This window comes from Perca fluviatilis, chromosome 23 (assembly GCF_010015445.1).
Source record: "Perca fluviatilis chromosome 23, GENO_Pfluv_1.0, whole genome shotgun sequence".
In the NCBI taxonomy this organism is placed as follows: domain Eukaryota; kingdom Metazoa; phylum Chordata; class Actinopteri; order Perciformes; family Percidae; genus Perca; species Perca fluviatilis.
This window is the reverse complement of record NC_053134.1, coordinates 13,064,580-13,076,655: the sequence shown is the minus strand read 5'-3', so window position 1 is coordinate 13,076,655 and position 12,076 is coordinate 13,064,580. Positions and strand designations below refer to the sequence as shown.

The 12,076-nt window shown below is 40.3% G+C and overlaps 2 protein-coding genes across 2 annotated transcripts in view; both read left to right on the top strand.

Annotated features, from left to right (window-relative positions):
- Positions 1–1,334: 1,334 nt before the first annotated feature.
- Positions 1,335–9,243, top strand: zc3hc1 (zinc finger, C3HC-type containing 1). Its single transcript, XM_039792336.1, has 10 exons — positions 1,335–1,521; positions 2,169–2,271; positions 4,963–5,113; positions 5,236–5,319; positions 5,445–5,572; positions 6,196–6,335; positions 6,586–6,856; positions 7,004–7,207; positions 7,803–8,015; positions 8,308–9,243. The coding sequence occupies exons 1-10, from the start codon at positions 1,388–1,390 to the stop codon at positions 8,380–8,382; spliced, it is 1,503 nt and encodes a 500-aa protein (XP_039648270.1). The 5' UTR covers positions 1,335–1,387; the 3' UTR covers positions 8,383–9,243.
- Positions 9,244–10,127: 884 nt separating this feature from the next.
- Positions 10,128–12,076, top strand: part of ube2h (ubiquitin-conjugating enzyme E2H (UBC8 homolog, yeast)) — a 28,378-nt gene continuing 26,429 nt past the window's right edge. The window contains exon 1 of the mRNA XM_039791617.1: positions 10,128–10,405. Coding sequence (XP_039647551.1) covers positions 10,353–10,405 — 53 coding nt within the window. The 5' untranslated portion in view covers positions 10,128–10,352. The remainder of the gene's footprint in view (positions 10,406–12,076) is intronic.

The window sequence follows — 12,076 nt, the reverse complement described above, 5'->3', positions numbered from 1 at the left end:
CCTATACTCAAGGAGATTATTTTTTGACTGACTGAATAACTTTGAACCATATAAAAAATCAAATAGATTTTTTTATTATGTATTATTTCTATGCTCAACTATGCACGTTCATCCCAAAACACTTTATTTACATGGTATTAGATTTGAATATTTTCATCGGTTTTTGTTTTGTTTCTTATGCTGATTTGTGTATTTATTTTAATCTTGAAAACTTTTTTTTTCTCTGCCCTAAACTATAAACTTAGTTTAAAAACAACAACTAATAAAGTCTTAAAAAAGAAGAAGAAATGATTCAAGAATGTGTTAAAAGCATTATTTGGAAAGTTATTGTGTGTGTGAAGACAGACTGTGACTGACAAGTAGGCCCTAACTGATATCTAATTGCAGTTTTTTGCAGATCATTTTTATTTTTCTGTGCTTCCATTAGAGGCGTGCAGGGGAGAGGGGAGAATGAAGGGAGACTGCATGGTCCATGAGCTGGTTATCAACACGCTGTCATGTGATGACTTCTGTTCTTCTTTTAAAGTCTTTGAATGCAGGACTTTTAGGCTACTTGTGAGTTGTGATGGAGTATTTACATAGTGCTACTTTTGCTTAAAGTATCCAAATATCTCATTCATTTTACCAGTGTAATAAAAGTCATTTAAAGTGAGGTAATTCAACTTCCTCCTTCACAGAGACAAGGTGAAATTAATTAACATCCTATAGTACATATGAAATTATTTTGTATAGTGTGAGGAGGAAACCAGCAACGTATTAAAACAAATGGGACTCTCTTTGGCTAGTGAGTTAGTATGGACTACTGTGCTCTTGACTTAATGTTGTAATTAGAACCTCTGCATTGACTGATTGTTTTTTCTTTATATTTTTCAATTGTGAACGAGGGAGAAATGTTTACCATTCCTGGGCTGTGGGTGGTAGGGGGTTCTTTGATTGTTCCCTTTCTTGGCTTTTTCTTGTGAAGGCTATTTATGGAAAAATGACTATTTAGCTTAAAATCATTTTTTGCGTCACATTCTTTTTAAAAGTGACGCATTTCATCTCCCTGCTGGGAAGTATTTAACAAAATACTACTAAATGTGCATTAAAATAAGGTAGCTTTTTCAGTGTAAAAGGAAAAAACGGTTACATTTAATCCTGCTTTAAATAAGATAACGTTATTAACTCATTCTGTCAAATGAAAAAAAAAATCAAATTGCATTTTGAGATCTTTCATGCCTCTCGTTATCTGATTGATTAATAACATTCTGATGATAGAAACATCTACAAAATGTGTTGACACTGAAGAAGTCAGGCAGCTTCGGTGAGCTCTGTAGGGTGCTGTGGTTGGGGTAAAGCGGAACGATTGGTTTCAGGTTTTATTTTCCGGGGGAACACAGAGCCGATCATGGCGACTCTCGGCGGCAGTCGTGGGGATCGTCTCGGCAACACTAATCAACAAAAGTCTTCTTTTGCATCTCCAGAGAAAGTTCGTGAACTTCTTAATGCAGGAGTGTCATCAACAGATATCGGATCCAACAGGTGCAATGTTTTAACAATCGCACGCTATTTTGATTTAAAGTGGCCAAAGAACAAGTTGACGTTAGCTAATTTGGTTAGCCACTTAGCCTGGAAGCTCTGCTACTTGAGCCGTCTTCACTGAGTTATTTCAAGAGGGACGAGTCTCTACAGATTTGGGAGCTTGTAGGCCAGGAACGGGAGTTTGCACACCTTTGCTATTCTAGCTTGTTATTAGTCCATCTAACGGACAGATTGGTATGGTAGTCATTGTGCTATCGCTCCCGTGCACTGTTGACGTTAAAGATAAGGGGGCTGAGGACCAAAGTTTTAATGTAACGTGGTCGTGTACTCTATTAGTCTGCTATTCATTTCTGGAGTATTGTCCACTTGCTGCCCAGCCATCAAGGCCAATACATTTGGTTTGACTTCCTACTGTGCATTAATTTAAAAGACAGATCTTGGTAAGCAGCAAGGAAGAATGGAGCTAGTCATTGTTTTATCTCGATTCGCATATTCCATTCAGGTGAAATGTTTAACTGCATGTATATAAAATTGGTGGGTCTACAGTAAGCATTCCTGTATAGTGGTGGTCTAGTTTTTTTTTACCATTCAAATAATAAGTATGTGTTTGAAACTAAAGATGTTTTTTTCCTTTATGTGCATTTCAGTGGACAAGGAAATGTGAAAGTTCTGGAAGTAAAAAGCAACACTCAAGCACCCTGCGAAGCAACAAACAAAGAAGCCTTTTTCTCAAGAGTGGAATCCTATTCAATATCCTTTCACTTATTTTGACCCAGTTTATTTTACATTATAAAGACAGCATTTGTTTATCTATAATTTGTATTGTATTGTTGTATTGTTGTATTTCACGTATGAACATACCTGTCAAGTTTTGGATTTGAAAATAAGGGAAATTTTCCGGCGCCCACCGCGAGCAGTCCCACCACCCCAACCAAGCTCCCCATTACATTTTAAGACAGGTGTACAAGAAAGCTAAAATCGCCACAAAGATTTACAATTTATAACATTGCTTGTCTTTACATTTACATTTTATTTTCATTCCACACATTCTTTTCATTTCATATTGCTTTTCTTTTACAGTTTTTCTTTTAATTTCACATAACGTTTCTTTAGTGAGTTATTGTACACATTTGTTGCAGACTTTGCACAAGACTGTTTTGGAAGGAGTGTATTTGTGGGCTGGGCCAGAGTGGTTCATTTTATATAAGAGTAGAGCGCAAACAGTTCTGTTGTCTAACGTCATCCTATTCTCTGGAACAATCTTTCGTACCATGCTAAACACCCTTTCTCAACTTGCATTGCTATGGGGAATGCATAGTAAAGCCTTCATAAGTTTTGGCAGCGCACCGTCTCTGTCGTAGCGTCCATCATCCGTCTCTTTTTTTTTTTCTTCTTTTTTTCCCCCGCGTTGTCACTCATCATCTGACCTCACACACTAACCTCGCGACAACTGCCACCTACAGTACCTGTAGTAGGCTACTGCACGTGGCAGTTATCGCGAGGCAAGTAACAGAGCTCAGATTGGGAATGTTTTTTTTCTTTTTTTTACTCCGCTCGGGTCAGGTTTATTATTATTTTTTAATAACGCAGATTAAAATACGGGAGATTTACGGGAAAATACAGTGCCTTGCGAAAGTATTCGGCCCCCTTGAACTTTTCGACCTTTTGCCACATTTCAGGCCTCAAACATAAAGATATAAAACTGTAATTTTTTGTGAAGAATCAACAACAAGTGGGACACAATTATGAAGTGGAACAGAATTTATTGGATATTTCAAACCTTTTAAACAAATAAAAAACTGAAATATTGGGCGTGCAAAATTATTCAGCCCCCTTAAGTTAATACTTTGTAGCGCCACCTTTTGCTGCGATTACAGCTGTAAGTCGCTTGGGGTATGTCTCTATCAGTTTTGCACATCGAGGACTGACATTTTTGCCCATTCCTCCTTGCAAAACAGCTCGAGCTCAGTGAGGTTGGATGGAGAGTGTTTGTGAACAGCAGTTTTCAGTTCTTTCCACAGATTCTCGATTGGATTCAGGTCTGGACTTTGACTTGGCCATTCTAACACCTGGATATGTTTATTTGTGAACCATTCCATTGTAGATTTTGCTTTATGTTTTGGATCACTGTCTTGTTGGAAGACAAATCTCCGTCCCAGTCTCAGGTCTTTTGCAGACTCCATCAGGTTTTCTTCCAGAATGGTCCTGTATTTGGCTCCATCCATCTTCCCATCAATTTTAACCATCTTTCCTGTCCCTGCTGAAGAAAAGCAGGCCCAAACCATGATGCTGCCACCACCATGTTTGACAGTGGGGATGGTGTGTTCAGGGTGATGAGCTGTGTTGCTTTTACGCCAAACATAACGTTTTGCATTGTTGCCAAAAAGTTTGATTTTGGTTTCATCTGACCACAGCACCTTCTTCCACATGTCTGGTGTGTCTCCCAGGTGGCTTTTGGCAAACTTTAAACGACACATTTTATGGATATCTTTAAGAAATGGCTTTCTTCTTGCCACTCTTCCATAAAGGCCAGATTTGTGCAGTATCACGGAGTTGTTGTCCTATGGACAGAGTCTCCCACCTCAGCTGTAGATCTCTGCAGTTCATCCAGAGTGATCATGGGCCTCTTGGCTGCATCTCTGATCAGTCTTCTCATTGTATGAGCTGAAAGTTTAGAGGGAGGCCGGGTCTTCGTAGATTTGTAGTGGTCTGATACTCCTTCCATTTCAATATTATCGCTTGCACAGTGCTCCTTGGGATGTTTAAAGCTTGGGAAATCTTTTTGTATCCAAATCCGCTTTAAACTTCTCCCAACAGTATCTCGGACCTGCCTGGTGTGTTCCTTGTTCTTCATGATGCTCTCTGCGCTTTACCGGACCTCTGAGACTATCACAGAGCAGGTGCATTTATACGGAGACTTGATTACACACAGCTGGATTCTATTTATCATCATTAGTCATTTAGGTCAACATTGGATCATTCAGAGATCCTCACTGAACTTCTGGAGAGTTTGCTGCACTGAAAGTAAAGGGGCTGAATAATTTTCGCACGCCCACTTTTCAGTTTTTATTTGTTAAAAAAGTTTGAAATAGCCAATGAATTTCGTTCCACTTCATAATTGGGACCCACTTGTTGTTGATTCTTCACAAAAAATTACAGTTGTATATCTTTATGTTTGAGGCCTGAAATGTGGCAAAAGGTCGAAACGTTCAAGGGGGCCGAATACTTTCGCAAGGCACTGTACTAATACGGGAGGACGGCGGGAAAGAAGAGTAAAATACGGGACTTTCCCGGCCAAAACGGGATACTTGACAGGTATGCGTATGAAGAGACTTAGATGATCCATGTGGGAAATGTATAGATATTTCATTCAGAGTAATAATAAATGTGACGATAGGCTACTTGTTTTGTGTCTGAGTGAAATTTTCCTTAGCATAGCACTGTTTGAAATGGGCAGGGAAACCCCGCACACTGTCCCCTCTGATGTGTGCCAGATATGGCTGGATCAACGTTGGCTGCGATATGCTCAAGTGCTCCAGTTGCCAGGCTTTCCTTTGTGCATCACTACAACCAACTTTAGACTTTGAAAAATGTGAGCAAAACTTAAGTAACAGAAAAATACAAGGGCACACTTTTTATTTTGGCAAGGTAGGGCAGATGATGCCAGTCTGCAAAAAATGAAAGGTCAAACAACTATCCTTGTTTCTTTAATAGATGGATCCCGCATTGCAGAGATATCGAGGCAGCTTCAGACGCAGCATGAGAAGTTTTGCCCCTGGCCTGACTTTCCATGCCCAGGTAGGAGCAAGCATTTTGTATTGCATGCATACACCAACAAAATGATCTATACCATGACCATGTCATTTTAGCTGAATTAACTCTGAGGATCCACTTGATGGTTGACATAAATGTTGTCATTTCAGAGCGTTTCTGGCAGGTTCCAGCCTGTGAACCATCGGCACTTCTCACTGCCTTCTTAGAGCGCTTCCAAAGCACTTGTCTCATTGCACAGCAGCTGCCTGCCATGAAGCCGGAGCAGCTAAAGTCTATGGTGAGGCCGAGTCTTGGATACTGGCAAAAATGCACTCTGAAGCATTATGAACATTTTTCATATTACAGAAAGGCCTTTGAAGAATGCTTCCAGGAGATTATGTTAAAGGTGCTCTAAGTGATGTGATGCGTTTTTTAGGCTACAACATTTTTGCCACATACAGCAAACATCTCCTCACTATGCGCTAGCTGCCTGTCCCCTGAACACACTGTAAAAAAAACGCAGTCTCTGAAGACAGATCAGGCTCCATAAACTGCAACAAAAACAAACTGTGCCAACCTGCACCACGAACCATAACAAACAGTGTTCCAGCCAATAACCGACAAGAAGGAGTTGGTTGAGTCATGAATACGCATTGTGGAAGTAGCCTACGTGCTAACGCTGCTGCAGTGATGGCTCAACCAGCTCCTTCTTGTCGGTTATTGGCTGGAACACTGTTTGTTATGGTTCGTGGGGCAGGTTGGCGCAGTTTGTTTTTGTTGCCGTTTGTGGAGCCTGAGCTGTCTTCAGAGAGAGATTAATTCTAGTAAATATTTAACTTTATCTGTGGATGTATTCAACAATTAGAAAACATAGCTTTTCCAGTTGTTCACATGTTACTAATGTCCACCGTTTCATTGCAGTCTTTGACTGAGGATGTAATCAGTGTTATACTGCAGCTGATCGAGGACGAACAAAAGAGAACGGGACGTTCTCCATGTTCTGAACCTTTGGCTGTCCAGGTGGCTGCATGCATTGTTTCTCTCTGTGGCTGGGCTGCAAGGTGAGATGAAACTACCCTTTTGCTGTGCTTGACTCTTCAATACACGTGCTCAATACATTTTTTAGTACACACAACTTGATATTGCCATAAACTAGAGTAAGCAAACACAGAAGCTAATTTCCAATGTCGAATTAATTGTCAATGATGTACTAGCTGTAAAGTACAGGGGAAGTAATTTAGGAAACTGAGAGTAACATTTTTAACACTCCACCTGATCAAGATGTCTGAGCCATGGATTTCTCTATCTTAGCCCAGCTCTGCATGCCATGAACCTGCCCATCCTCACCTGCTCGTACTGTATGCGCAAGGTGGGTTTGTGGAACTTCCACCAGATGGAGGGAAATGGAGGCGATGGAGATGCCTCACCAAACACTGAAGGCCCCTCTGCTCAAGCAGCAGGTCCTGCCCCCGCAGCTACGCATGAGGGCCAAGGGGACCTGTCTGCTTCTGCCTCAGCCTCCTGTGTTACAACTCCATGTCGCATGAAGCTGAGGAGCCAGGACTCCACCCGCTCTGACCAGGCAAGCTTTAAGCAAATTAAGGTTGACCAGCTAAATAAGCTAGGCTCATATGCATATGATAATATTAATCAGAATTACTTTACTCTATGTATAACAATGGCAAGTGTACCGGGTTGCTTTTTTACCTTGCTCTGGTGTGTGTTACAGAGTGAGGGAACGTCTTCCCCTGTGTCTTTGCGTGCGCGAAGCAGAGACTCACCAAGCCCCAGTGAAGAGCTGCCAAGTCTTTTGCCCAGGGGAAAAAGGTCTGCAACTCGCAGTAGAGGACAGGGGGACACCTCTGGGGCTGATGGTGCTGCGAGCCTGCAGCACCCTCCTAAACGCCTGTGCCTGTCATCAGTTGGTGGTCCTGTAAGAACTAACATTACTGCTGATTTCACACCTTGTTTTTGTTTTTTACAGTTTTATTATGGCACAGGACTCGATAACTTTTAATACAGTGCTGCGTATTCATTAAGTCACATGTTTTGAGAGTAATATCAATGACTATAACACTTGTAGTCAAGATAGGGCTGCACTCATCACATGTCGATTCTTACTTCTATGCAATCTCATTCTTGCATGACAGATTTTGCCACATTTACATTAGCAAAGAGATTGGTTCATCAAAGTCAGTGCTCCTAGTTTCTTTATAAGTAGCATCAGCAAATGATGATGATGAAAGCACCTAGTTTGCATGCAGTGTTTTGTCATAATCCTAGCACAAGAGGTTAACCCTATACATTTGTGCAAACACCTGAAATGTCATCAAATAATAATATCAACATACCTGACAAGCTCTCAAAGGCACACAGAGATCACAGATGCTATATCTTGATCCAGACATAGTTTCCTTAAGAATCATGAGAGAAACAAGTTTTTCAGATCAGAATTCTCACTTTATCCAGTATTTGACACACCTAATTCAAGGCAATTCTGTATAACCGATATCCTAATGGTATTTCAGGATGGGCTCCTGCACAAGAATGCATTTGACCCCCTCGCTCAGCACAGAGACTGGTGTCCCTGGATCTCTGCGGGAAAGGAGAATGTGGATCCAGGGGCAAACCCCTTTTTGGATGGAGTCTCAGAGCTTAATCAGCAGGGCTGGAAGGCTGCTCTTGACCTCCTCATGCCCATGAAGAAGAACTCCAGTACAGCAGGAGGCAGTCCAGGACAGGCAAGTCAAGACTTATGAAAGATTCAGGATTTTTATTTGTGCATACACCAAACAGTCCAGGCACATAGGAATTCTTGTGCAGGCTCTTTGAGTCAAGTAAAACGAGTTAAGGGCAAAGAATCTTTGCATTTGAAAACAGAAATGACCACATCACATCCTCTGGAAAAAGATGCATAGCAATACATGGATGAACATGCTAATTTCAGTTTTTTTGTTATTACGGTTACCACTTGGCTTTGTAGCGTTAATTTAAATAATATGTGACATTTTTCTATTCTCTCTTTCCTCCCAGGGCCCTAGGGACAAGTCTAAAAGGGTGTTTGCTATATTCCGTCAGTGGCAGGTATCCTCCTCTCCGTCTCAGTAGACTGTTTCCATCCAAACAGCATCACAACACTGAATTGATGAACAGACCTGCCCTCTTTTTTGTGGTACAGAGTCTGTAGTACCAATGACAGGAGTGTCATATCATATCAATGTTTGCCATCTTGTTTACAGTCACTGTTTCTGGAGGGAAAGGAAGTTGATTGTATCTGTAGGCAAATAAGTGTCTTCTCTGTGAACAGTGAAATATGTGAAGGATGCCTGTGTGGCTTTAAAACCTTTGAATTCATCTTCATCGAAATTGGGATGTGCAGATATTGGGGCCTCTTTAAGCCTTGTATAATGTGTACACATCTAAGTGTTGTTAATTGGTCACAAACAAGGCTTACTATTACTATTTACCTCACATGAGGATAGCTTGGATAGTCCTTCATGACATTGTGGTAGTTTGGATTTCTGTGGGACACGAGACAAGAAATCCATTATCGTGAGAAAGGGCCAAATGGCTTGACACTGGAAAGGCAATGTTTACCTTCAATGTATGGTGAGTCATTTTGGGAGTGGTCAATTTTTAACCTCAGATTAGCAAAGAAAACTGTGAGGAAGTCATTTTTGTGTGTGTACTGTTGTGCTTGAAGCTAACATGTATACGAATTCTCTTTTGAAAAGAACAATCCTTTTTGGAGTAGTGAAATGTTTGTTTTAATTTCGTCAATCCTGATTACTGCAGGCAGGAAGAACCATGTGCCATGAATTTCAAACCTGTTTTGATTCAAATCCAGGATCCCTGTACTGCATTTTTGCCTTCCAGTGACATCTCATTGCTAATGCAGTACTCTTTTTCTTGCATGTGCTTTTATCTTTGTAGTTTCCTAAAAGGGTTTAATAAAATGCTCTTCTGAAAGTTTGTTTCACTTTGCATGTTTAACCTCTGACATTTCAACCAAAGAAAAGGTTAATTAGAAATGATTATATTGTTAATACAAGGAAAATACATTAAGTACATTCAGATATACCTCTTGCAAATATTTTATTACCCATTGTTGCAGCTTGCACAGTGACAGACTTCTGAATGATTTCTTTTCTGGTATTTTACATAGTTGTGATTTGGGATTAGCTAATCTATTCCAGTTGCTGCTATATGTTACCATTCAGCAATCACTGGCAGCCATGTTGTTGCCTGAAAACATTTTAGGATGAAAGTTATACAAAGACTGTATGTTCCTTAGAATTCTCAGTTTTATGCAAATGACAATTTCTATGGCAGTCTTGTCACTGCATCAGTATGGGGACCCAAGAAAAAACATTGGCTTTGATGAGGCTGTCTTTGGAGCAATGGTATATTTTTAAGCAATGGTTGTGCTATTAAAAACATTATCTTTATTGGGGTTCATGTGTATCCTGTAATGATGTATATTTCAACCTCACTTAAGTCTGATTTGGCCATTTAACAAAAAAAAGCTTGCCATAAATTAGCTGATTTAAGTTTTGTTCCCCTAAAAAGATTCAAAGTTCTATGCTCAGCAACCTTTCCCCCACTGTTTGTATTGTTGGAAAAAGGTTTTCTTCCAAGGATTGTTAGCTGTGGCCAGACATTTTGAGTTATGTATCTTGCTATTCAGAAAATAGAAAATAACAATGTAATTGGTATCAAAATGTCCTTTAGCATGCAATTTAAGATGCAAAACCAAAACCAAAGGTGTTCTAAATAAACTACAAACATGAGCCATTTGTGTTGACGTTTGGTCGCAGATATATGACGTAGCCGCGGAGGGATCCTAGCTTGTCAGAACCATGGTCAGAACGCTGAGAGCCAGTGAACAGCAGAAGTCTAACGTTAGCTCAGCCTCAGCTACTCATTAGGACAGAGACATTGAACTGAGAAGACGTTTGCTGTGAACATTTCTGAAAGCAAATGTTAACTTTCGGATAGTACCGTTTGCTGGACTGTCTAGCGTTTCGGGGGCTAGCTTTCAGTTTACTTACTGGTGTTCTGCGGTGGAAATAGGAAAAATGTCGTCTCCAAGTCCGGGTAAAAGGCGAATGGATACCGACGTGGTGAAACTGTATCCTTTCTGAACATAAACAACAGTCGCTCATTCGCTGTCTAGTCAGCTATGTCCTGATGTAGCTATCTGGAAATGTGACATTAGCAGACCCTATTTTGTTGATGTTTGTTTGTCTTGGTAACTTAAAGCAGAAAGAGCTTTCATTGTGAATGACTGGTGTTTTTGTGTAAACAACGTTTTGCTAGCAAAGCCAAGTGTTAGCTATTTATGTCCTGCGAACCTTCAGTCGCTTATCGGGACAGCTGTGTTAGATAATCACATAGGTCCCATGTCCTTTTTAGCATTTTTCCAACTCTGTATATTTGTAACGTTAGATGTCTAGCTTGGTGTCTATATTTGAAAATTACTGCAACAGCCGAACAGACCAACTAACGTCCTTCTCCTTTTCCAGGAAGGTCTGTCATCTTGTTGCACCACCAATAGACCTGAAAGCGATAGACTGTATTAACACCTTATGGCAATTTGGTTTCTTTGTCCAGCTTGTTGTTGTCAGAGGAGTTTAGTCAAACTGCCCCTACACGTTGACACAGGAGCTTGTTTACATAACGTAAGGCTAACGTCAACTGAAAAATGCTGTCTTTTGTTCTACTCTCGTAAAAACGTTGGCGTTATTGCAGAATGTATATCATTCTGGGGCTTCTTAGCTTTACTTTGTAACCCTACTAAGGGGGTTCTAATTGTGTTATTGCATCTGCCACTTGAAATGTTACCTTGTAACGCTGCTGAGCTGGCTGGCTAGCCTGCTGGTTAATTTCAACATCAAAATGGCCACCTGATCTGTGTGCCTCACTGTACCTCAGTGTTTGTGGGCAAATATATGGAAGGTTAACTTGTATAATTTTGTAGTTGTAATTTGTTTGTTTTTTAAAAATATTGGAGTGACCGTGACAGCTGTTAGTTCAGTGGTACAGCAGGTGTCATGAGCCTTCAGTCGTTTTCACTGAGGAATGCTTTAGCTTTTATCTATTTGTGTTCTGTTTTTCAAGTCGATGTCCCCATGTTTGCTCACCCTTTCCATTCCCTCCATATTTATCTTCTTTCCAGCTCCATACCACTGACAGAGCTCCACTACTTCAACCTTAACTCTAATTCCTTCATCCACTCCACACCATTTATCTAATACAGTATGAACAAGTAGTATCCACCTTTCCACTCCACGACCATCTACTCTCCCTTCCATTCATTCCTTCCATTCCCTTCCGTTTCCTTCTCTTTCCCCTCTTTCCTTCCATCACCTTATTTTCTATTCCTTTCCATTCTCCCTATTTCCTTCCTTTCCATTCCTTCCATTCCATTCTTCCTTCCTTCCTTTCTTTCCTTTCCTTTCCATTCTCCACTATATTTATTTTATATCTTTTCCTTCTATTCAATTCTATCTCATTCCCCCACCTTTCATACCATCCACCTATTCTCCTTTCATCCACTATTTATATCCTTTCCTTTCCTTTTCTTTCCTCCTACTTTCCTTTCCTTTCTTTCTTTCTTCCTTTATAACCATGTCCCCCCTCTCCACTCTTCCTTTCATCCTATTTCTCTTTCTATATATTTTCCATTCTATTTCCTCCTATCCATTCCCCTCCATTCATTCCTTTCCTACATTCCCTCTGTTATCCATAATTCAATTATATTTCCACATACTATCCTTCCTCTTCTTAAATTACTTTATCT